General features: G+C 37.1%; 1 protein-coding gene and 5 non-coding genes across 6 annotated transcripts; 2 read left to right on the forward strand and 4 right to left on the reverse strand.

Moving 5' to 3' along the window:
- Positions 1 to 1,707: 1,707 nt before the first annotated feature.
- trnae-cuc (transfer RNA glutamic acid (anticodon CUC)) lies at positions 1,708 to 1,779 on the reverse strand. The gene has a single exon. It is a non-coding gene; the product is annotated as a tRNA-Glu (tRNA).
- Positions 1,780 to 2,130: 351 nt separating this feature from the next.
- On the forward strand, positions 2,131 to 2,202 carry trnaw-cca (transfer RNA tryptophan (anticodon CCA)). Its single transcript has one exon. It is a non-coding gene; the product is annotated as a tRNA-Trp (tRNA).
- Positions 2,203 to 5,312: 3,110 nt separating this feature from the next.
- On the reverse strand, positions 5,313 to 14,803 carry ncf1 (neutrophil cytosolic factor 1). The gene is made up of 11 exons (XM_084730448.1): positions 14,672 to 14,803; positions 14,415 to 14,495; positions 14,185 to 14,260; positions 10,733 to 10,898; positions 10,566 to 10,624; positions 10,126 to 10,248; positions 9,162 to 9,269; positions 8,198 to 8,315; positions 7,945 to 8,058; positions 5,823 to 5,998; positions 5,313 to 5,650 (listed from the first exon to the last, which is right to left on the reverse strand). The coding sequence occupies exons 1-11, from the start codon at positions 14,741 to 14,743 to the stop codon at positions 5,487 to 5,489; spliced, it is 1,257 nt and encodes a 418-aa protein (XP_084586574.1). The 5' UTR covers positions 14,744 to 14,803; the 3' UTR covers positions 5,313 to 5,486.
- A 1,401-nt stretch (positions 14,804 to 16,204) lies between these two features.
- On the reverse strand, positions 16,205 to 16,277 carry trnav-aac (transfer RNA valine (anticodon AAC)). The gene has a single exon. It is a non-coding gene; the product is annotated as a tRNA-Val (tRNA).
- Positions 16,278 to 18,826: 2,549 nt separating this feature from the next.
- Positions 18,827 to 18,899, forward strand: trnav-cac (transfer RNA valine (anticodon CAC)). Its single transcript has one exon. It is a non-coding gene; the product is annotated as a tRNA-Val (tRNA).
- Positions 18,900 to 19,501: 602 nt separating this feature from the next.
- Positions 19,502 to 19,574, reverse strand: trnav-aac (transfer RNA valine (anticodon AAC)). The gene has a single exon. It is a non-coding gene; the product is annotated as a tRNA-Val (tRNA).
- Between the last annotated feature and the right edge of the window lie 1,562 nt (positions 19,575 to 21,136).

Genomic DNA, 21,136 nt, shown 5'->3' on the forward strand with positions numbered 1-21,136 from the left:
TACAGAAGCAGCAATTTAAAAAAAAACACAAAACGTGATATTGAGTAAACAGTAAACAGCAAGATGTGTATATATAAGTAAATACGTAAACAAGACATAAACAACGTATATACAGGATATGAACAAGATATAAACAAGACAGAATAAAATTAGAAGAACAATATAAACAAGCAACAGACAAAGTTGTACAGAAAGATAAGTATTAACATTTCTGTATGTGAAATATTGTTCATAAAAATAATAACATTTGAATATAATAAAGTAAATGCATATTTATACAAGAATAAAATAAAGAATAAGAATAAAATATTAAATATATGTGTTGCACAATACCTAAACCATTGGTCCCCAAACATTTTGGTTTAAGACCCTTTAAAATTATGCAGCATCTTGCTCCCTTATCTGAGTAGATTTCCATGCCAAAACAAGTATATTAAATATTATATTGTTATATTATATCGAATAGCCGAGCAATGTATGTGATATTATTGTATTATGATTACCGATGCATTAATTATTGAAATATTGATTGAAATACACTATGAGACTAGGAAAACCATGGCAGAAAAGATGAGGTAGGGGTTCTTGGTGTGTTTGAAGGGCCAAAGTTTCTAATATATTTTACTTGCCAACTACTTTCCTTCATAGAATTATAACACAGAGCCATAACAAGCTATAAAAATAACAGCTAAAGTAGTATCTGAATTTTAAGTGGTTTTTGTGGTAGTCTACCAAAAAGTGTCCCACATTACCTGACTTCACCCTTTCACTGTTATTGTGCTTTATTTTGAAGGGAAGGGATAATAACATGATATCCGGTTCTCTCTCCTGAAACCTGTTTGACTTTACGGATCTCTCTGCAGCAGGCAAGACACGCAATCTCTCTGCAGAGAAGGAGGGAAGATGAAGATACACAGACCAGAGGGCATCTCTACTCAAACACCATTGTGTCCTCTGTCCTGTATTGATCTTTGATTTGTGAATGTCTTTACCACTATTACAACATCTGTCATCATACTACAGGAGTATTACTGCAGTATTCTTCATAATCAAATAATTATGATGTAATGTCTTTCTGCAGGTAAACCATGTGCGTTTTCTTTGTTACCTCACTTTTATTCTGTTTGATTAGATCCTGTAACCTACTGAATATATATTATGTTCTACAGTATATTACAGCCAAATAGACGCGTAAATAAGACTTTATTGATCCCAGCAACGCAAGTTTACATGTTATGGCAGTACAAGAAACAATTAAAAGATGTAGGACCCAAAATAAATAATAATATTGATACATAACAAAATTATCATTTTAAGAGATTTTTTTAAAGGAAAGTAGACTAATCAAACAAATATATGTAATAAACATAAATAAATACAAATATTAATGAAGAAATAGTTGTATTAGTTTCTGCCTTTAATTGTTGAGTTGTTTGTTCTTTCCGCATGTATTTATATATTTTTCTTATCGTCTGCATTTAGTTATGTATTCATGTATACATGCCTGTAAATAATATTTTGCATATATTCTCATATTTTTTCCCATATTATCATCTAGGTCTGCTTCTCGACATGAAGTAGCTGCTCTTTATCTTTCTACTTTGTGTCTTCTACTTTATTGTAATGCACAAATGGAAACACCTCTTCTGTTAACCTACTTGGCATTAAATCTATTTCTGATTTGTCATCCAAACTAAAAAATACAAGTTCCCTGACCGGGAATCGAACCCGGGCCGCGGCGGTGAGAGCGCCGAATCCTAACCACTAGACCACCAGGGAAGGTTATTCAGAACGACGTCATCATATAATTTATTCTGAAAGAGAGTGAAGAAACGTTTGCTATTTGTTATGTGAAATTGATCACATGAATACTTTATGTCAAACTTTACCACAAAGCAATTTACTTTATCAGTTAAACAGTTAAGAAATGACTTTCTTCCGTTATCCAGTTTGTTCATGTGAACGCTGGCTGGCTAAACTAATATTAGCCAAACCTCACAAACGTTAGCTAGGGCTTAGCTTGCAAGCTAGCTTCTGTATTGTTTTATTTTCCAGACTTTAACATTGTGATACCATTATCTGAAAATTCGTCCATGTTTATTATCCAACGATTTTACCGATTGTAGGCAGGACCTCGTGGCGCAACGGTAGCGCGTCTGACTCCAGATCAGAAGGTTGCGTGTTCAAATCACGTCGGGGTCAAATGTTTTGGTCGTTTCGGATCTTTTCCTGTCAAAATAATTAGTGGGTATGTGCAGACAACACAAAGGATCATTGATATTAGTTACAAGAAGCCTATTCATATAAACACTACTCAAAACACCATGAAAATTGATACAATTAATTAGAATTAAGGAATAAATATATAGAGACAAATGCTTGAATAAATACAGACATGAATAATTAAATGCATAATTAAAGTAAGCAAATGTCTGTAATTAAGAGGGACATAGCTAAACGAATTAGTCTTCAAATTATTTCAGCATTTAGTTTTGTATGTATGTTGCTTGTCATGGCCAATGCTAATGAGATAACTGATAATTTAATATTTAACATTTTTGTATCTTAAAAATAAGTTTTTATGAACTGTAGTTTATGTACACAGGAAGATAACAAAGGCTAATATGTAGTGAGCAAAGAGGGATGATTTAATATTTCATAATTCTGACATAACCAAATCTAATATGACATCATTATTGCAACAAAAACAAAGAATAGTTCTGACTCTTCAAATGTTCATTTTTATTTTCTCATGAAGTACATCAAAAAGAAACAGACCTTGGCTTTTATGGAGCATTTTGTCAAACAATTAGAATTAAATGCTCTCACGTAATCTCTCATATCAGATATCTGATAACTGTCAGGTGTAATTTCATTATTGCAATAATAAATAATAATATACATTTAATGTTTATACTTTATGTAGTTCTGTATTTACAGTATTTGCTTCTGCGTGGGTGATTTCTGCTTATGGGATTGTGAAAATCATCTAATCCAGCAGTTGAGTTGAACAAAATACATTTACTCAAGTTTATACTTCTTCTTCACTTCATCTCTGTGGCAAATGTTGTACTTTTCACTCCACTTCCCATCTGCTGGAAACCGTGTATCTCCAGACGTGTTGATCTTAAATATGTGTGTTTAACTGATGAAGCATTCCTTTATGGCTTAAGAAAATTCTCCTCCGTCTTAAACTAAATAAACTCTTTAAAATACCTCTTGCATAAGGTGTGAAATGCGGCGTCACAAAGCTGAAAACAGCTGTTCTCTCAGCCACAATGCTACAAACGAATGATGATCTTATAGAATATGATGCATTCAATAGGCTAAATAAAGTAGTTTTACAATAAGTTTAAAATGGTTTTTTTTTCCTTTTTGAGGTAATTTTCACAGTGATATTTGTACTTTTGCTTCAATAAAGGATCTGAATACTTTCTGCTTTCTTTCTATGATATTTAACTGATTCTTTTGTGCTTTGCCTGACAGACTGAGTGATCTTATGTTATAAATAACTCTTATTGTACGTTTCACATTTAGAGTATTTGTTGTTTTACATTAACATGCAGTCACAGTTTTCATATTAATAGTTTAATTAACTACAAGTGTCTTCATATGTCAGATATTGTATGAACAGCCGAATGAGAGTGAAAAGTGGAACCTCTGATGTTAAAATCAACTCCCTGTCCTCGACATCCTCAGCCTCATTTCTAAAATGTGCTCCAGGTTTTTGACTTTGAGGCTTTTTAAAGACAGACCTACATTCCCTGTAACCTACTTTTGTCCTGTTTGTCTGGAAACCTTCGCCAACTTTGCTTTCACAGAACTTTGTTTATGAAGCTCTGAACTAAAACAGTCTGTCACAGTTAGCAAAGTCAGAGCAATATGTGCAATATTTAATTCAAAAGACTCAGTTTAAAGTATATTTTAATGAGTTAAAGTACCAATAATATATTAAAAACAAAGATCATTAATATAAACCTGATAATGTAACATTTTGCAAAATTTGAGAAAACAATCATGAACACTGCAAAAATAAAAGCTTAACATTTTATTTTTTCATTATTGTATACAAAGGAAAATAAATAAAAACAAAGCTCTACAGATTCTATTGGAAGTAGATCTAAATGCTTCCACACATAAGTTACAAACAGAAATATAATTCTTCAAATAAAAAAGTATAAAGCTGCAACCAAATAAATTCAACTTTTATCTTCTACGTAGCTTCTTTTTTGTTGCGATGTGAATGTGAACACAAGCAGCTCACAGAGAAATGGAGCTGAACACAATCTGAGCTAAGTTTTGCCGTTTTTGTCGTACCGTCTCAATGTTAGCTGTGTGTCGATGTCCCGAGCAGCTGTAAGGCATCAGCCAGTTAGCTTAGCTTAGCACAACACTTGAAACAGGGGGATACAGCTGGGCTGGCTCTGTCCAAAGGGAAAAAATGACCTTCCTGTCTAAAACATTAAAAATTTAAACGTTATATCTGGTTTGTTTAGTCTGTTAAAAAAAAAAAAAAAAAGTTTCGAAACAGGAACTGGTGTATTTGTATTTTTTGCCATTTGCTAATTACGGAAACGTCAGATGCCTTTTTTTTTATAATTCACTATGTGATTTTAGTCAGGTAGGCAAACAATAATCAAGATTGATCTTATCAATGGAAGAGTGACAGAATGTTTCAGAGGCCACCAAATTTAGGGTTTTACAGACAGATTTTCCTCCGCAGACCCACCAGCTGCCCACTTTTTGAACTGACGACATCATCACAAAAGTAAATATAAATCTTCTCTGCATGAGGAAACCAAACCTCTGTGGCTGCATTCCTCATCGTTTTCATGGACAGTGAATAAACGGGGCTGCTCAGACGCTGTGAAAATGAAATTATAGAACTTTCTTTGGTTTTTATTTGTGAAAGACATGGGGGTGTGGGTGGGGGGGGGGGGGGGGGCAATGTAATATTAGTTGTGCAATATATTAATAGTAAATAATGCAAGTATAGGTAGCAGCAGTTAGCTAACTTCCTGTTTGTGCAGAAATGTTTGTGGAACATTGTTCAATTTCCTGCGTAAGATGCAACAGCCACATTGGGTAAACGCAAGTTTTGCATGGACTCGCTTGAAAATCCCAATAATAAAGCACAGTTAGCTCAGGATTCAAAGAAAGTCAGACGTCAGTTATGGTCTGAACAATCGACCGAGATGGAAAACGTATAGGAACCCTGTATGGGGGTTCTGTGGTGGACTACTTCTTGGTGTGGATCTTTAGGTTCTTTAAATTTGTTGTTTTTTGCACTTTTGCCTCTTTTGCACTTTTCCTTGTTCTTGTACTTGCATTAGATTTCATGACAACCTTCCTTTCTCTGTCTACCTGATGTCCCATTATTTTACATTTGAACTACTTGATCTGTCCACAGAAAATTAAGGTATAAAAAAAAACTCTCAACAGGCTGTTTCATTCCAACTTTATAAGACGTACAGTGAATCTTCACGCTAGCTCGTGGAGCTGGAGCGGGACTTGTGGATGCTGACTTTCTTGCGGGTGTTGTCGCTGCAGCGCTCCAGGATGAGCTCCGGACTGGGACGGGGAGGGACGACCGGGGCCTCCTTCTTCGTCTCGTTCTCCGAACTGGAGCCGGACTGCTCGGGAATGTTGTCTGTTGGTAACACATAACAAAAATCATGTGTGTCCTGAGTGGGTTTATGGCCAAGTGCAAATATTTGCCTTCCACGTGCTACACTAAGATAACTTTGATCAAACTTGAGTAAAAAACAAATATGAATTAGAACTTGTCACGTTAGATTCAGTTATGATGACTGTTTCGTTACCCTGGTTCTTCCTCTCCCTCAGTGGCGACTTCGCAGCGTTCTTGGAGTTCCTCTGCGGCTCAGCGAGGCGGCTGCCCTTCTGCTGGAGGTACCGGCGGCTGTTCCGGCGGTAGGTGTCTTGGCTGAGCCGCTGGCGAGACCGGTTGTGGATGCTCTTGGCGTTTCGGATGGTCGACCTGAGGCCGGAAAAGGACACACAGAGTTGTACTCGTAAGTGGAGGTGGTGGGTGTTTATTTCAAAATAGTTTAAATGCTCCCGAATCCCAGAACTTCCTCCAACTCATGAGTTTAAAAATTTCATTAGACATTAGACTGTCTAATTCTGTCAGTTTGTGGTTTTTTTTAATGGTTGAAATTACAAATAAACTTTGAACTTGAACGTATGTATTTGCATTAATGCTAGCATGGCGCGTTAACAGGCTAACATGCTATCATTGAAATGCTAACACACTGAATCTAAACGTGTACAAGTAATGACAACTGACCTCACTTTAAGTTTCTAAATAAGGATGAAATGATTACTGGTTTCATGATAAACCACGACAGCTTTTATACAAGTTTTTGCACTTGTTTCACAAAGCAGCACTCGTCATTTACAGACTATTAACAGTGTGCGCGCACACACACACACACACACACACACACACACTATTAATTTAGGAGCATAATAATTCCCCTTATGAATTCTAGTTTAGTCCGACTAATATAATTGCAGAGCAGTTCCGTTCGTCCAGCATTGATTCACATCTGAACGGGGGTAAAACTCGGGGTAAAACAACACACACAACCTGACGGAGGCAGCAGAAGATCAGCAGCTGCTGTGTTCTGTGAGGTAAACTTGCTGATTTTATCAAAGGAGTCTGGTGGCTTTGAAGAGAGTGTAGACGTTCAGTTCCCTGTTGAAAAACGCTGTCAGGCGGCAAAGTAAAGCAGTGAAACTGTTCAAAATATAGTGGGCAGTTAAACTGATCTTTTTTTGGAAGTCTTTTTTTTTTAAAATATGTTTACCCTCCTCACACCGGTACTCCTGGAGGAGATGTCAGTCATAACGTGATCTCTCACCTACACAGTCTGAGAAATGGTCTAAACAGCAAAACGGACTGTTTTTGGAACCAGGGTTTTTAATAGTCAGGAGCTTTTGTTTCACTCAGATCTTTAAAAAGCCTCAATGGGCAGCAAAGCTTTGATACCATTAATTACCACTTAATGACCAGACGTCATCAGGCAAAGTGCGATGGAGTTTTTAATGTGAGAGATACCTCGATTCAAGACGAATATATGTACTAAGTCTTGTAGAAAGAGTTTTCCTTTTTGGATCTTTTTTACTCTTCGGTACATATTAACATATATTTTTCTGTCCTTTACCTCATCTGTTTGTAGCCTACGATGTTGAGAGCAAGTGATTACAATGACCTCGATATACACGTATAGTGTTGTCATTACTGCACCACAATATGAGATATTTTATGTATGTGCTTTTTTGCCATACATCTTCTCTCACATCCCTTCCATTGTGCCCTTTGCACAGGATGTTTTTAAGGTGCGGGGTCAGAGGATCAGGGGTGGTTCAGGGCAGAAAAGTCAAAAAGAGAGTCCTGAAAAAAAGATTGTAACACCCAGAGTGCGCTTTGTTCTTGTCTGTGTAATAAAATATTACATATAAGGCTCTACATGGTCAAACAATAAATAACATTTTATATGAATGCGTTTGTATTAAAATGATTGGGGTTTTTTTTAAAGAGAAGTACCCAGACACAAATGAATTAATGAAATCACAAACCGTGGCGTAATGCACTTCCCTATTTGTCTGAAATGGCTCAAGCCAGAGTGTCCACAGAGGAAGTACGTGCAGACCTGCACATCTGTGAGCCTCATTTCAAACAAGATTTTAACAAATACGCTGCATGTTAAATTAGAAAAAAAATTTTAAACAGTTTAACTTGACTAATATGTGTGATCTATTTACTTTTAAGTTATTTTTAAAGCACAAATCTAATTTCCCCAACCCCCCAAAAAACAATGGTAATATACTGAGCGGCTGGTAAAATTTTCACATTTGGCTGGTGGATAAAAAAGGTTGAATGACTTGTTTCTACGTTTGTTCTGTGTGTCTCTGACAAACCTGCGAGGTGGTGGTTTCTTTCCCTGAACATTCATCCTCTCTGCTTCATATTTCTCTTTCTTGCCGGCCTTGTGCAGGAACATGGAGGGGAAATGACCAGTGTTCTCTCCTTTCCTGTAAAAAAGACAAAAACAAAACAGCATTTATAACTCAGTCTTACGTATCCAGGTTAAGCAGGACAGTAGGATTTTATTTGTTTAAAGTTTTCAGCTGTGCCTGTTTTAACGGATGTTTGTTTGTGTGCAGATCGTACCTGACGACCCACCAGCCGTCCAGCAGTTTGTGGATGACCTCGACGGTTTCACCGAGCTCCAGAGAGATCTCGTCGTCCTCCTCCGCCTTGTAGGCTGTGATGGTGACGTGCAGCTCTCCTGCAGGGACAAACAACGCTGTCACAAAGACGCACAGGTCGGGCTGGGTATCGTTTAAAACTGAAGATATCAGTTCTCTTAAAGTGACGCAACGGACTCATTTTATACCATTTTGATAGCTCCATCAAATACGTTTTGCTGGACACCACGCCGCAGACTGTGGGTGGTGGCTTCTGTGGTAGTGAGCCAATCACACGTTACATTAAATCAAAGAATGCATGCTGTGAGTAAAACCAAAAACCAAAAAATGTGTGTACAAAAAGGATCGAACGCAGGTTTTGCATGACTGGGGAAGTTTCAACAGCCTTGTACGGAGTTATTTCAGTCAATACTTGTGTCACAATTTTAATATTAATTGCAAATCGATTCAAATGAACTTTCAATGTCAGTAATCAGAATCAAAAGCAGAATTGGTGTTTTCCCAGTATTTTTTTCCTGTCCACCCCTGCCCTCTGTTTCCAAAACAAACAAACAAACAAACAAACAAACAAACAAACAAAAAGATGGCACAGCATAGTTTACCATCGTTATATCATGCTTAATAACACATATATGTTTTGTAAGAAGAATTTGAAAATGTAAATGACAGTTGTCGTGGTATAAAACCATCGATGTGTTGATCTCTGCAAATTAAAGACTAGATAGTCCAACAGTGTCACAGAAAAAAAAGTTTAAAACAAAAAATCGAATCTAATCGTGACCCTGTTATCAAAAGTGAAATCAAATCATGGATTTGGAGAATCAGGACATCCCTAGTTGATACATTTAAAGGTATTGGCCAATACCTGTCAGAGGGAAGAAAATGCTTTTTATTTAAAAACAACAGCAACACGGTAAATGACTTGCCTTCGTAGTCTGGGTCTGGGTCCTCGGCCTCCTCCGGTCCGTCCAGAGGCTCCAAGTAGGACGCAGGAGCCCAGCCTCTTTTAGAATCACACTGACAGAACCACCAACCTGAACACAACAGCACGACCACAGCAGCTCAAAACCTGGTCTCATTTATTCAGGATTTAGTAATATTATATTTTTCTTTACTCAGATGGCGCTTAGTGACAGCTACAGCAGGATACATCGATTAAAATGGCATTTTAAACAGGAGCAGGGATCAATTCAACAACCTGCTGCAAGCATCAAAACCCCAGAAAATACTGTAGGTGTGGTCCTTTGCAGCATTTAACCATTGTTTCTAAATGTTAATGAAAGAACCAGAGTGTTCGAGTAAAACTGAAGGATCTGATAGATGTTTGGAAAAGTCAGTTTCAGCAAAACTCCAGCGTCCTGCTCGGTGTTCACGTGAAGCTTGTACACGAACGGATAGTCTATCTCGCTGTCAATCAACCTATCAATAACTGTTCCTTATGAATAAAATCAACTATTACTCTTGGCTGTAACACCCTCTTTGCATATCGTTACAGCGATCCAAGCATCACAGTCACAGTCCTGGTTATTTTAGAAGAGAAAATGTGCAGTAACTCCACACTTGAAGCTAATGAGAGATTTTGAAATGGATTGAATTGATTTTGATTTGATTAAATAAGCATCAACCCAAGTTACAGTCCAGGAAAAAAAAAAAAAATATATATATAAATGATTTCTGAAGAGTTAGACTTGGATCACAGAAGTATCTGACATCTTTAGGAGCGCAACTGCAAGAGCACAGACAAAAACACACACAAAACACAGACATTTCTGAAGCTAAAACTGATCAAACTGCGTTCATGTTCGATCCCATCACTCAGAGTAAAACATTTTTTTTAGGTCATGATGACTGGCTGCACCGGTGGAGTTTAAATGTTTAAACTCTTCTCACCGTTCTGACTTTTCTCCACAATTTCCACCAGGTCTCCGGTGTGCAGATTGATCTCATGTTTGGACGTCTTGGTGAAGTCAGCGATCACTCTGTAGGTGTCCAGAATGATGGGGCCAGAAATCTCTGAGAGGTAAAACGCAGTAATGTCACTTCGGTGTCCTGAAAACAGCTGAAATATTTACTGAAAACTAATTGGGACAAATTCAAAATTAATCCAGTAGCTTGTAGCAGAAGTCTTACAACATATTAAATACATTTATAGATGAACCTGTGTATTAAAATGATCCTGCAAACAAATAAGGAATATGCAAAGAAAATATATTCAGAAGCCATGGAGCTGTTATTCTTTCCAGTATTCATTTTCAAAAGGTTGTGAACAATCAAAACTTTAATTTTAAGGATGTAGTCAATTTTCTTAAGACGTTTAAAATGACTCTTACCAGAAGCGTTGCCTCTGGCCAACTCCCTGGACTCCACAAACGTCTCGTTTCTTTTCAGTCTGAAGAGGAAATGATCATTTTACATTTGTTCTACTATTATATATTATACATCAGGTGTGTGTGTGTGTGTGTGTGTGTGTGTGTGTGTGTGTGTGTGATGTACTGACGTGTTCGGGGCAGGTGGGTTTTCGTCTTCTGGTCGAACCTTGAAGAAGGTGGTGAGGTGTTTGCAGCGGGAGATGTGAGGCGGCAGGCTGATGAGCGAGTGGCAGTACTCAGCCAAGGTGCTCTTCCTGTTTTCTGTCGACTTCTCGCTGTCCAGCCACCGCGGCGCTGAGGACATAAACAAACCACATCAGCCAGACAGCAGAGCACTGATGTCATAGGTAAAGAGAACACCTTTAATAACTTACAGACAGGTTTCCCAGTGGGGCAGGAAGAGTCTGTCTTTTTTATTTGTTAGGAAAACTAAAATATCATGATAAAAGACATACAGTGTTATGGTGTATAAGTTCTCCCTTATACAAGTTCAATCAGAATATTCATTAACATCTGACTACAAAATGAAGCAAACAAAAGTGAGACAAGTAGATAAAAGACGCATAAAAGAGGAAACTTAAACCCACAGAGACCGGGACATGTCATGGGGGAAAACAAAAATATGTTTCTCAATATAATATAAAGTTTTTGCAGCAAAAAAATCTGAATTATATCCACATATCTCAACCCATGATCAAAATAAAAACAGAATAAATAGATGGTTTGTTACATAGAACCATCTGAGAAGTCGTCCTTAGAAACTGTTTGGAAAAGGGCAGACACGAAAAAAAAAAGCATCTGTCTATCACGTCTAACACGGGCTAACTTCAGTCAGTCAGATCAAACTCGTGCCGAAGACGGTCATCAGGAGAGGAGCGAAAATGTCTTCGCCTTCAGTGTCGTTCTTTGCTCTTGGGTTCTGATGTAACTGATGATATCACTGTTTCTACGCTGACCTCTTTAGGAGCCGCCATTGATTGTTTCCATGGACGCTTCTCGCTGTCATCACCCCTAGAACAATGCCGATAGTCCGTCCTAGGACGCTGATTGGCTGCAGGACACAAATAGATAACTTGAAGCCTGGAAAGGTGGACTCACAAGGTAAATGTGAGCCTACCATCGGACAAAGCTTGGAAAAAGACGCCCCCCTTATTTTACTTGTTTAGTTTTACTCTTTTTCTGAATGTCAGTAGGTACATGATTATGTTATTAGATCCCAGAGATACTCAACAATTGCTATTATTGCTGTTTTACATCATTTCAGACGACACCAAATACAAAAAAAGGGCTGTCCAGAGACATTTGTCAGTTTCTGACTCTGGCAAAGTTGTAAAATCAGTAACATTCCCCAAATACTGTGATCTCTGGACTATCTCTGACCAGATTACATTTATTTATTTACAGTAATGTAAATGAAAATCCTTTGGTAAATATGAATGAAGGTCTGAGAATTGAATCCTGTTTTTCATGAGCTTCCTCTGAATGAAAGGTATTTTGAGATGGCAATATAATATTAAATGTAATATTATATATTATATTCAGTAGTTACATTCTTTAATAAAAATGTATGTATGCAAGAAAGTATCTAGTACACAATCAAATGCATCCACAAATTTGTACATTTTGTTTTGCACGTATTGATTGTCAGGGTTAATTTCAGCGAGGTGGTTCCTCTGCTGTGTGCTTTGAGATTTCCATCTGACTTAAATCGGCTTCGAAGAGGTGTAAGTTTTGAGACCTCTGTAGTGGATTCTCTTGCATCACGGTTGAGGTTTCGCCCTTGCTTCTCTTTCTCTACCTTGCAACAGGTTTTCTTTTGTAATTAAAGTTTCACAAGGGGAATGTGAGTAGTTCTGTTTTCATGAAAACTGGCCCGGAAAATCTGAACAGGAACAGAGAATAATTGGGTAGAAACACAGACCTGCTCAGTGTGAGCGTTTCTCTCATGACACCTGGAAAGAAGTGAAGGTGAAGAGGACAGAAGTCCCATCAGGCTGCATTTCCTCTGATGGAGACTAGATTTCACAGTAGCTGATTTAATTTCTCCTGACGTGTGTATTTTGTCTCTGATTTTGAACTATCAGAGACAAAATACATAGTTTTTATGACTATCACCCCCCCCCCCCCCTCTAATTGATTTTTTTTAAAACTACAATGGTGCTAATTTGGTGCAAACATGTTTATTAGTGAGCTTTAAAGTTACCAGATATTAACAGACAAAGAGTTCGCCTCATAACAAACTAACACGCTAAATGTCACAATGATGACATCCAGTAGTTGTTGATGCTAACCGCAGCCACGTTAGCTAACATTAGCACCTTAACACAGCTAAGCTGAGCGTGACATGAACCAACCACTGCTCCGTCTTTACTGTGTTGCCTCCCAGAAAGGATAAATAATCAGCATGTTCCTGGGCTGAGTAATACAGTTTAGAAATGATATCTCAGTATTTTAAGGCCATGCCATAATATATGATATATATATTTTGATACACTCATTTTCTTTAAACTTAAATACTGGAAATACTCAAATGGTGATGATCTTATAGAATATGATGCATTGCTGTAGATTAAACTACCCAACTGTATATAAAATAGGACATTTCAGTGGCATTTAAAGTGCCAGGACTGCTTTCTGAGTGTTAGACTAGTCGACGAGTCTAAATTAAATTTTGCGTTTAATCAACAGGGAAATTAGTCGGCAGGAACATCCCTATTTTTGACTAAATACCTCGATATTGATATTGTAGGAACGGCTATTGGTGTTTTCACAGAATATTAATACAATAAGATTTCTGATCAGTAATGATTAGTAATGTGGATATAATTATCAAGTGTGTAAAGCCAAACAATAGAGCGACGAGAACAGTCTGATGAGTTCAGAGAATTGCATCACTTTACTTTAGTGCAGCCTTTAAAACCTGAAAAATGCTTTGGTCATATCACAGCATAAAGAAATCCAAAATCAAAGTCTCATACCTCACTATCGATATATTGATCTATTTCCCAGCTCTTCTCTGTTTGATCTGTTCATTCATCATTCTAGTTCCAGAGACAGACTTTTATCTGTTGTCTGTTTATTTGTATTTTTGGTTTGAACTGATTCCTTGTTCTTCTTTTCTTGTCTTTTTTTTTTTTTTTTGTTTTTGGGAAATTCAGCTCTCACCGCTGCTCACAGCTGCCAAAGTATTTGCATATTTTGACATTGTGGTTGCGGCGTTATCGCAGTTTGCTCATTTAAAAAAAGAGAAGTGAATTCCCCCACAGGTGCTTCCTGAAAGTACATTACAGCATGCAGAGGTGCTTTAACTTAAAGGATTAGGATTAGGTTTTCTTTTCTCTCTAAAATGTCTCATCTACTTCATACTTATTTTGGGTTATCTTTCAATACCAGTCTCTGATTATGAAACTTGTCAAAGCTAACTGACTAACTAAGCAGAATGGCATCCTATAAAAAAAATGCAGAAATGAGAGTTGAGCAGCACTGATGGCAGGAAATCCAAGTGATGACAGAACTGACACAATCTGTACTCTAACATACAAACAGCTTAAATATCGAGACAGTTCTTCTTATTTTCTACCTGGTAAAGACGGGATGATCCTGTCTTTCTTCTGTATCTGACCAGCCTCGATGGGAAACATCTCCTTCAGCGATTTCTGTCACAGGAACACAAAACATTTCTGAGCACAGATTCAGCAGCTGCATCCGCTTTTGTTTCACTTTTGACCTTTTGCTTTATTTCAGCGTAAGAAGTTTAATCGTGAGTCGGGTCAGAGCAGAGCTTTTGTTTTGCAGGACAGAGGAACTTACATGGAAGGTGTGGATCTCAGGATACGTCCTGTAGATCAGCTTCTCGGTGAGGTCGCTCCATTTCACCATCAGCCTGTACACCTGCATAAACACAGAACCAAATATCATGTTCTGCTCAAACACAATAGGATCTATCGTTTTTCTCAAGACTTGGTTTGGTTATTTCAAAAATACTTTCTTTAAATCTATAATTTTTTGAGGATTTGAAGCCTCTTTAGCAGAATTCAGGTTTGTAGAGGAGATGTTTTGAGCCTTACATAGTGCTGACTGGGGAAGAGGCGTTTCTCGAAGCCTAGCAGCTCCACATGCCTGACGTACTTCTGCTCCATGATGAGATACGCCGAACTGAAGAAGTCCAACTGACATACAACACAGCAGACATCAGGCTTATATACTGTGTGTGTGTGTGTGTGTGTGTGTGTGTGTGTGTGTGTGCGCGCGCAGCGTATTATCAAGACACCACAAGAGTCAGTTCCTCCTCATTAGTCATTTAACTTCATCACAGGGGAAAAGAAACGAGGAAATACTGCTGCTTTCACTTGTACAATAACAAAGCTAACGATAATAATGCTAATAATGCTAATAATACTATTAAAATATGAATAATAATATTGTAAATGCAGTAGGTGTCACCATCAGAGTTTTAGCAGCAACCAAAGTTGACAAAAAAAGTACATTTCCCTTAAATGTTATGAAGTATAAAGCAGACCAACAAGAAAATTATTTTCTTGATTGACTGATAATTGTTCAGTCTACAGCATGCTTATTATAGAACATATGAGTCCTGCACAGGACTGCAACTAACGATTAGTTTAAATTCTTGATCATTTTCAAGGTTGATCAGTTGATAAAATTTTACAAAAAAAAAAAAAAAAAAAAAAAGGAATTGTGAAAAATGTTCATCAAAATTTCCCAGAGCCCAAAGACTCTTCATTTTCTGTCATTAATGATGAAGAAACAGCAGATCCTTACATTTAAAAAGCTGGAAACAGTGAATGTTTGGCATTTTTGCAGTAGTTAATTTTTTGTTTGTTTGTTTGTTTTTGCAATGCTCAGGTGTCCCAGGTGTTACATTTAGATTCCAATCCGGCCCCCACACCCTGACCCCACCCACTCTCACTCCGTTTGATCACGTGGAGGGTCGGCCATATTTAACTGTTGTTCCAAACGAGTCAGGATGGAGGAAACACTATGAAAGGTATTCAGAAGGATGAATAATGAGTTACCTTACCTCAAACAGACATTTGATAGACTGTTTTCATGCACTCATGATGGAATGACATGACAAAATATGATAAACACACAAGAGATGTGACCAAAGAAGCAAGTTTTAATTAATTTAATTAATAATTTTCCTTATTGTGCCACAAATGTAATGTGTGTGTCATGTCATTCCCACTTGCATCTTTATCAATGCTGTTTATAACATTATTGACTTAATATTTTATCTAATTAAAATAATAAGACAGTAGTTTCTTTCAGACAAAAGCTGCCGGTAATTTTTTTCACCCCCCCCTTTTTTTGAGTGACCCTCCACAGCTGCAAGTGTGACTTCACACTGAGTCACTCTTGTGTGTGTAGGGGTCCCAGATTGGACTGTGGTCAGGGAGAACATACAAACCCCCCCCCCCACACACACACACACACACACACACACACACACACACACACACACACACACACACACACACACACACACACATAGAGGGCCTGTTCCAGCTGGGTTTGACCCCCACACGTATTTGCTCTGAGGAAACAGTGGTATTTACTGAGTGACGAAGCTAAAGATGTGTTTCCACCCGGTTTCGAACCGGGGACCTTTCGCGTGTTAGGCGAACGTGATAACCACTACACTATGGAAACAGCCATACGTTTTATGCTAGACGTTTTTCAGAAAATATATAATCAAAAATAAATAATTAGAATGTTTTGTGCCACTCCAATCTCATTTTAGAAACTAATATTTTATATGAATCAGCCATGTGATGAACTGCCTCATGACTTTTTTTTATCACTCAGACACTCACTGCTGTGTCTTTAAGGAAAAGGGGGTCTGGTCCTCTTTAACAAACACAGGGGAGCTGCTCTGTACGTTATTTATCTACAAAGCTCTACAGGAAACACCGACCGACTCTGATCACCTCCAAATAATCATTATAACGTCAAGTCACAGCAAATTTTAATTTTATTGATAGCACAGGTTTGAACAGAACAGTGACAAACTGGTTTTAAATCAGTTTTGAGCTCCTCACAAATCAGATTGAATAAAGTTACAAAAAAGTTTTGAAAATTATTATATTATTATAATTAATACTCGAGCATTTTTAATTAGAATGATTTATTGGTAATCGGCAATTTCTTAATGTGTAACCACTGTTCTGTGTAGTTAATGTGTGTTTGTTGTGAATTTCAGTGTGTTTTGTCAATTCAATAAAAGTTTATTGTACTTTTAATGTGCATTTTTAAAGTATCACAACAGGAAAGACTGATGGAAACGGTTAGGGCCGTCCCAAATAGCCTTTTTTTGGGCTATTCAAAACTATGCTGACGAAATTACGCTTTATGTAGACATGTTTATTCGCTTCAAACCAGTCGATGGAAAACTCGACTAATTCACATTTTCTTTTTTTGCAATAATTAAAAAGTTTGCTTCTAATTCTCTTGGCAGTTAAATCAAAACACGTCTAATGAGAATGACTGTTCTAAAGAAGAGATTGTGTTGTACAACTTTGGTATAAGGAGGTCAAATTATCACCAGAAAATCAGTTATTTGTGGAAATTCATCAATCATCTCATGACCCTGAGATTTATCTGGTGACCCTTTGGAGGGGCTTGACCCTTAGGTTGGGAACCAACGAACTAAACTATCAAACTGTATGTAAAATAGTTTGCAGTATCTCCTCCTGGAGCAGCTACAAGATTAACATACTGCTCTAACATTGATGCAACCGTATATCAGTCACATTTTACTCACTATTAGTCACTATTTTTACTGCTGATACTTCAAGTACATTATGATGTTAATACTTGTTGTGTATGTAAATGTACTAGGATATTAGATGCATGACTTCAACTTGTAAAGGATTATTTCTATACTGTACTTTTACTTAAGTAATGCATCTGAGTGTTTCTTCCACCAGTCCTCAGGGAAACCTCCCAGTGCTCCCATGTCAGAAGCTGTATCAGCACCAGTTACAGTGAAACTGCCAATAGTTTTATTTCTAAGCGACTCAAAATCGGTAAATGACCAAATTTAAAGGAATTCTGCAAGTGAAGAATTCCCCCGACAGCAGCTGTGTCTCAACAGTCCAGACGGGGAACCACCGTGTTGATTTCCTCTTGCTGTGTCCACGCCGACTCCGTCCTTCCGCAGGCAGAAACAGCCTTTCTCTCCGTGGCGACCGGCCCTTTGTGTCACTCATGAGGGCTTTCAGAGGGGCTTTCAGCTCCAACTTGTGATTTCCTAAACTTTTGCAACAGGCAAAGAGGAACAAAAACAGCACGAAAATAATTCACAAACAAACCCACAGAGCTAAACTTCCTCCATCGTAGCCACTGAAAAAAAATATTTTAGTTAGATTTGTTTTGATCAAGTGAATCTCATGTGGTCTCGAGTGCTGATGACTAACAGCTGAGATTTTTGTTTAGAAATATTAGATGAACAATCGGATAGATGTTAAAGTATGAAAGCCCATTTCTGCCAACGTGATGAAAAAAGATCCTGCATGTCATTATGAGAAACTTTCTTAAATCGACTATTTATAGTCATTGTTAGAGATACTTACTCATTATTTCGAGTTATGAACTCCTTATTTTTGGGATATTGAGTCATTATTTTGGGATAAAGTCATTATTTTTGAAATATTCAGGCATTATTTTTTGACGTGTCATTACTTTTGAACTATTAAAGTATTATTTTGAGATATGAATGTATTATTTTGAGATATTAAATCATTATTTTTGGGATAGTCAGTCATTATTATGAGAGAAAGTTTCTCATCATAGTGAAGAGATCAAATTGTTTTCAGGTTTTTAACAGTGAAGCTTTTTATATTTAGAGAAAGCAGCTGGTTTACTTCTCGTGAGTCATCAAGAGTCACATTACTGTCACTGCAGGAGCAGCTGATGACTCAGAACACTATAATATACATGAATAATTAAAAAAAATAATAATATCATGGCCATTTTATGATATATTGTAGAGTATATATTTCGTATTACATATTTCTTTTTTAAGTAATATTTTCAAAGCAGGACTTTCTGTGTTACGTTTCTGTATTAAGGCGTGCTTGTTTTACTTTCTAAAACGATTACTGCTGTTCTCCTATTGGATGAAAAAAACACTGTAATTATATATATATTTTTTTCATCTTTCTTTTCTTCTTTCAACTCTTTTTTTTAGTTGCGCATGAGTTTCCGTAGTGTAGTGGTTATCACGTTCGCCTCACACGCGAAAGGTCCCCGGTTCGAAACCGGGCGGAAACATTGTTTATTTGTTTATTTTCCCCTTAAGGATCAAATTTAGGAATGGTTCAAATATGTCAGCGAACATGCTGTCAACTGATAGACATATAAATTGTTATAAATTAATGTTCCTATTCTTTTTTTTTCACAATGGCAACAACACCACACAAAAATCAAATGGTTTTAGTTATTATGGCTGTGCTTCCTAACAGTACTTCTTTGAGATGTTTAAAATGTACAGATGTACAGCAGTACGACACGTTTATTACGTGTGTGTTCCTGAAGTGACACAAACAATAGTGTATTATACAGCATGTTGCTACTTTTATGTACTGTATCCGTACTGTACAACAGGACTTCAACTGATAGTTGAACACATTAACAATAATCAAATAATCATTAATGAGATACAAAATGGACGCCTTTTTCTCAGTTTAAGTTTAATTTAATCAATTCTTCATCATTGGCAGAGTATTTGTTGTCACTTTGCTGATGAATATCAGAACGCAGTTGTTTTCTTGTGCTGCTGTGAGGCATTTTTACTTCCTGAAAATTAATAATGTGTGACATTATGTTTATATTTCAATCTTACAGTTTTAAAAATATTGTTGGAAAATAAAACGTGTTTCCGCCCGGTTTCGAACCGGGGACCTTTCGCGTGTTAGGCGAACGTGATAACCACTACACTACGGAAACTGATGACATTCTAGGAAGGGCATTTCGTCTAAAATACCACGACACACCTAAAACGTAATTACAATGTAATAGCATATTGTGTTATTGTCAACTTATGTGTCTGCAATGGCTACAAACTTGAGGAAAGGCCTGTGAATGACTTAAGATCTGTAAACATGGCTGGCAGTTGCAAAAGAAAAAAGGGTGGATGCTGCATATCACAATTGAGCTTACAGGCCAAAAGTCTATGCCCTGAGCTCTGCAGAAGCAATAACAGCTTTAAAAAGCAATTATTACTTAGTTGAGGTGAATGAAACCACCAAGGCCCATTACTGTAATACTGCTGCATGTTATAGTAACACTGTTCTCTGTTGTGTTTGAGTGTCTGTACCATTAATGGCTATTTGTCTCCACCTAATGGCTGACTTAGATTAAACAGAAACACACTGCTGACTAACTTCTTTGTGCATGCTGCTTGTAAGTACTGCCTTTATAAAGAAACATTACTGGCAGTGATGCATAAAAATATATTACAAATATTTGCTAATCAAATGTATTTAAAATAAAATACAAAATACAGGTATGAGAAGTTAATTTAATTAGAACAAGGTAATATGTCATTTGAAAATACAAAAGTACATTCTATACAAACTGATTTCACATTTTAGGCATTTAGTAGCCTTGAAATGGTTCTGATCTGAAAGGAATAGCAGAATTATTGTGTAAAACATTCAAAATTTAACTAAAATTATCAACAGAATGTGAAGAAATTACAGTTTTTTATTGTGTTGCAGAGATATCTACTGAAGTTAGCATGCTAACCAGCTAGCCTCTGCCTCATAAGGCAACACTAAGTTACCGTAGTGTCCAATCTGCCCTCAGTCCAACAACACTGAGGTGTTCTGAGGTTTTTTCCCTGCCTCCCTGGGGCCGGCTCTGCCATAATCCCTGTTCAGGCCTTTGGAGATGGCAAGCAAGGAGGCCAAGTGAGCTGGGGACTGAACTGGATTTTTGTTCTCCATTTCTTTTGGCAATGTTGGTTGTTCCTGGATGAAGAAGAAGTAGTCAGAGCAACACTGTTGCTCTCCTAGTGTTTACGTGGGTTTTCTCCAGGTGCTCTGGTTCCCCCACACCATCAGAAACATACATTCGTTGTCATAAACATGTCTGACATCTTCATGTTTTACTGTGACTTGTTGTAGAGCATAAGGTTAGACACTAAACCAAACTTAATAAAACTAAACAAACAGTATAAACCAAACTTAATAAAACTAAATGAACAGTAACTCTGCTAAAGTGTCTCTTTTGGGACACTTTGCCGGTCCCAAGCCCAGATAAAAGAGGAGGGCTGGACATAGAGCTAGCAGTTCCACCCCACATAACAGTCTTTTTTTATTAAATTTGATATTCTAGCATTTAAGAAAACAGGACAAACTTGATTTATGTAATGTGGGTCTAGATAAAGCATTTAAGCCACGATGTTATTTTGAGAAGTGATGTCCTATTTGACGAAATTAAAAAATACAAACCAAGAATTAACAGAAGAAAGTTCATTTGTAGTTCTAAACATATTTAGGGTGGTT

Source organism: Lutjanus erythropterus, chromosome 11 (genome assembly GCF_056507025.1).
Source record: "Lutjanus erythropterus isolate fLutEry1 chromosome 11, fLutEry1.hap2, whole genome shotgun sequence".
NCBI lineage: Eukaryota > Metazoa > Chordata > Actinopteri > Lutjaniformes > Lutjanidae > Lutjanus > Lutjanus erythropterus.